Source organism: Micropterus salmoides, unplaced genomic scaffold (assembly GCF_014851395.1).
Source record: "Micropterus salmoides isolate LMB-PRFRI ecotype aquatic unplaced genomic scaffold, ASM1485139v1 Ms_hic_scaffold_1970, whole genome shotgun sequence".
NCBI lineage: Eukaryota > Metazoa > Chordata > Actinopteri > Centrarchiformes > Centrarchidae > Micropterus > Micropterus salmoides.
In genome coordinates, this window is record NW_024041118.1 from 2,917 (window position 1) to 7,063 (window position 4,147).

General features: G+C 42.1%; 1 protein-coding gene across 2 annotated transcripts; it reads left to right on the forward strand.

Moving 5' to 3' along the window:
- Window positions 1–503: 503 nt before the first annotated feature.
- LOC119911222 (basement membrane-specific heparan sulfate proteoglycan core protein-like) lies at window positions 504–3,577 on the forward strand. Of its 2 annotated transcripts, none has more exons than XM_038730033.1 (7): window positions 504–628; window positions 1,332–1,478; window positions 1,567–1,701; window positions 1,902–2,074; window positions 2,172–2,634; window positions 2,730–2,996; window positions 3,091–3,577. In XM_038730033.1, exons 1-7 carry the CDS (start codon window positions 508–510, stop codon window positions 3,093–3,095), a joined length of 1,311 nt encoding a protein of 436 aa, XP_038585961.1. In that variant the 5' UTR covers window positions 504–507; the 3' UTR covers window positions 3,096–3,577. The 2 variants fall into 2 exon arrangements, with proteins under 2 accessions (XP_038585961.1, XP_038585960.1); XM_038730032.1 differs by having other exon boundaries at window positions 539–628; window positions 1,314–1,478.
- Window positions 3,578–4,147: the final 570 nt, after the last annotated feature.

A 4,147-nucleotide genomic window follows, 5' to 3' on the forward strand; every position in this document is an offset into this window, starting at 1 on the left:
GTCCTTGTCCTTCCCTGCAATGTAAATATTGATTTTATTGATATGAATTTAGTTAGGACTAAGGACTATTTCATAGTTCTTACAGGTTTAATTGCCAGTGTTTTGTATGACAGTATGAATCTAAGATGAGACATTATATTGATCATTCTCCTTTCATTTAATATCTGATGGTTCTGTGGTGTTTTAATTGAGTTCTCTAAATAATCTTTTGATGTCTTAAAACATTATTTCTGAATGATCCCCAGCCATATCCTAAATTCAATGACAAAAACATAGTCATAGCTTTTATACTTTTCACCATAAGTTCATTGTTTGCATTTTCTCAGTTAACAGCATATAAATAGCAATAAAATGTCCCTGGGCGTCATCCAGGCACAACAGAAAATTTTGGATTCAAACAAACAAAAAAAGAAGCAAAATAATACGGCAGTGAAACACTTCATACGTGACTAGAACTTGTGGGCAGTGTTTGAATAGGGGAAGGGGTTAAAGGTCGAAAGTGATTGTATGAAAGAGAGACACAGACACAGTGAAAAACAGATTGTACACAGAGAAACGTGGGACTGTTCTCTGTTCACCATGGATTGTTCACCTGGAGTACTAATCCTGTTTTCTCTTTTATGTTCAGGTAAGGAATCTGATTTACTTTGAACAGAGTAGCATCTGCATTTTACAGAGCTTGTGTGTTAACTGGCATTGACGTCTGTAGAGATGTATATAATTTTTGCATTTTCAAAGGATCACAAAAAATGGTGCTCACACAGCAATACAAAAATACATGGAAGTACATAAGCAGTAGTGCATCCTTTTAGAAGCAGTGATTACTTCTGACTGTTTTCATTTGAGCTACTTTTCCCTTAAGCATAAGTCCCTATTATTAAAGCTGCTGAAAGCATTTTCTGTCATCACTAGCAATGGGGACGTTTCTGGGAGGAAAACTTTGGCGGTTGTTGTATTTCTAAATGTAATTTTTCAATACTTTGAGCACCACTAACAAGGTAGAAATATCAAAATCTGGGCAAATAAAACCAAAGCAATCTGGATGGCTGCCAGTTTTTGTAATTTGGGTAAACCAGCCCTTTAATGTAGTAATATTTTAGTTTTAACAACAGTGAAAATTTTTCAGTATTCCTCTCTGACACATCTTTTTATTACATGTTTAAGCTTTTATTTCTTTTTTTTGCTTTGTCATCAAAAGCACTTCCATTCAGTCTGTGTATTTGCTCAGGTTGTTTGCTCTGGGGTTAGTGTTCGTTTACTCAAAGGTTCACAGAGTTGCACTGTACCTGCGTGTGTGTGTGTGGTGTTGCCAGTTCTCTCTTTCTGTGCAGTGGCTGGTCAAGTTCCGGTTGTCTCTGTGGAGCCCCGGGCAGCTACTGTGCGCCAAGGGGAGTCTGTCAGCTTTAGGTGCCAAGTGGGGAGCGGTGCACAGCCAATTCAACTGGAGTGGAAGAAAGCCAATAACCAAGCATTACCAGGTCAGGAGTAATAACATGTAAGCACAAGCATCGTTCATACAATATCACCATCTGTGAAGCTTCACTGAATTCTACCTTTTGCTTCTAGACAATGTGAAGATTGGTCCTGATGGCTCTGTGCTGACGGTTGCTAATGCCCGACCTGGAAACCAGGGCCAGTTCCGCTGCGTGGCAGCCAACTCTGCAGGCCGCAGCACTGCCACAGCTGTACTGAACGTCAAATGTGAGCTTGTTTTTCGCAATTCACTTAGAAACTGTGGCCCTCCTGAAAGAGTATTCTATCTTGCCTCCCTTTTATCAAAACTAATTATACCAAAATGTTTTTGTTGTTTGCAACTTGTTTCCACATGCCCCCAAGTGGCCAATAACATTAGTTACTGCAGGTGTAACATGTCAGTCACGCCTGCGTGTCCTCTCTGTCAGTTGCTCCCAAAGTGCAGCTGACACCAGCAGGGCCCCTGCAGGTCAGAATAGGTGACCCGGTGTCAGTGGAGTGTAAAGCCACAGGCAGGCCACGGCCCAAGTTGACCTGGAAACGCCAAGGATCCTCCCTGCAGCTGGTTACCCGGGAGACAAATGATGCCAACACAATAGAGGTGAAATATAAACACAAGGACCAGTAATACTTTAATTTATTTACACATTTTAAGATAATAATAATAACAGGATAATAATTTCCACTTTATTTCTCAGTGGCCTGCAGTGCACCCAGAGGACTCAGGAGTTTATATTTGCCAGGCTGAAAACAACGAGGGGGTGACAGAGGTCAAAATTGACATCATTGTTGAGGGGGGGCTGGGAGCACCAGTGGCGTCAGTGAGCACTACAGAGATGACAGTCGTGGAGGGACATACAGTCACGATGTCGTGTCGGGCTAGTGGTAAGATGGTTTGTGTGCCTGTGTGTGTAAATATCTCTCAGTGTTGCTCTCAGTTCTCGTCTTTCACTTCATCCTTTCTTTCTCATCTTCATTCCAGGTTCCCCCCTCCTGTCATCACCTGGTCCAAGCTACGAGCACCGCTGCCATGGAAACACACAGAGGATGGTGGAGTTTTGACACTGACCAGCGTGGGGCGCCAAGATTCAGGCCAATACATCTGTAATGCAACCAACATACATGGCTACAGCGAGGCGTACACGCAGGTGGAGGTGGAGAGTGAGTCGACGCCGCGGACAATAAACACTGACGGTGAATATCCAGTTTGTCTGTCACTGCACATGATAGGAGTAATTGTCTTCTCCTTCATGCAGGTCCTCCGTACGCCACCTGCCTGCCTGACCAGGTGAGGCTCCGGCAGGGAGATGCCCTGGTCGTGCAGTGCCTTGCCCATGGCTCTCATCCCATTCAGTTCGAGTGGAGCCGGGCAGGCAGGGCGAGATTGCCTGCAGGAGCAGAGACCACAAAGGATGGTAGGCTGCTCATAGCCCACGTTAAACTGTCTGACAGCGGAACGTACAAGTGTGTGGCCACCAACCACATCGGCTCCAGTGAGGCACTGGCCAAAGTCATCGTAAAAGGTGAGCTGGTGTTTGGCCTGAGGCAGTTCAACTGACTCTCTACTCTGTCTTTCACTCTCTACTCATTGATTTCTATCTTTGCTTATTTTCACAGCTTAATCCACTGTGGTCTCAACGTCTGATTGACAAACCATCTATGCAGCGATTACAACCTCTGCACACCTGGTTTGTAGCCGTGAGGACAGTGAAATGGTTAATACTGACAAAACAGAGAAAATTATATTTAATAGATTCATTTATTTTGATGTATTAAAGTGAAATATATATGCTGTTTAAACTTTTTTATTGTGCAGATTGGGTTAATTATGTTTTTTTCTTAGAAAACCGATACTGTTGCTAGTATTGCTCCTATCTCATATTTGCCTTTGGAGAGCTTTTCTCTGGATCTGTGTGTGGACCAACATCCTGCACTACATGTGTAGGAGTTTCCCCTGCTGGAATGTCTCTGCACAATGTCCTCCTCCCTTTATGTCATCTGATCTTGTCCACACTACACTGTCTAAACTGTTCTAATATAAAACCCTTTATAATGCCATTAATTATTAAAACAATAAAGACCAAATAAAATAATGTATTACACATTTTTTTGTTTGAAGTGTATCCAGATTAGGGGTGTACAAAAATGATGAGGAGTGGAGAGGGGCTGGGCACAGAAAAGTGGGATGGTATTGTCTGGATGGTTTTGCTGTCTTGGAAGAGCAGGGGACGGGTCTTTTTGTAAACTCCAGATTTATAGTTTATTTCAGCCTTCCCTTGCGATATATATATATAATTAATAGTTAAATCGAAATAATCATACCAAAAATATATCTTTCGTGTGTGTCATGATTCAGTAGGGTGCACTTTACTATGTGCAAAGGACAGAAGTTGATCTTATTTTATTTATTATCTCAGTTTTTAAAAAATTTATTAGCCTACATTACCCACCATGCAGAGGGTTGCACTTTTTTCCAAAGTCCAGCTAAGGTCCAGCACTCCTCCACACTCCACAATTAATCCACACACACACAGTCATTTTTGTACAGTTCCTTAATGTTTACATGTGGTGTCGTTTTGCCATGTGAATGCCTTTACACATGACAGATTATAAAACTGGTTTCAAATGTGAACATCACTTCCCATAGTCCTTTCTTTAACCACATGGTGGCAAT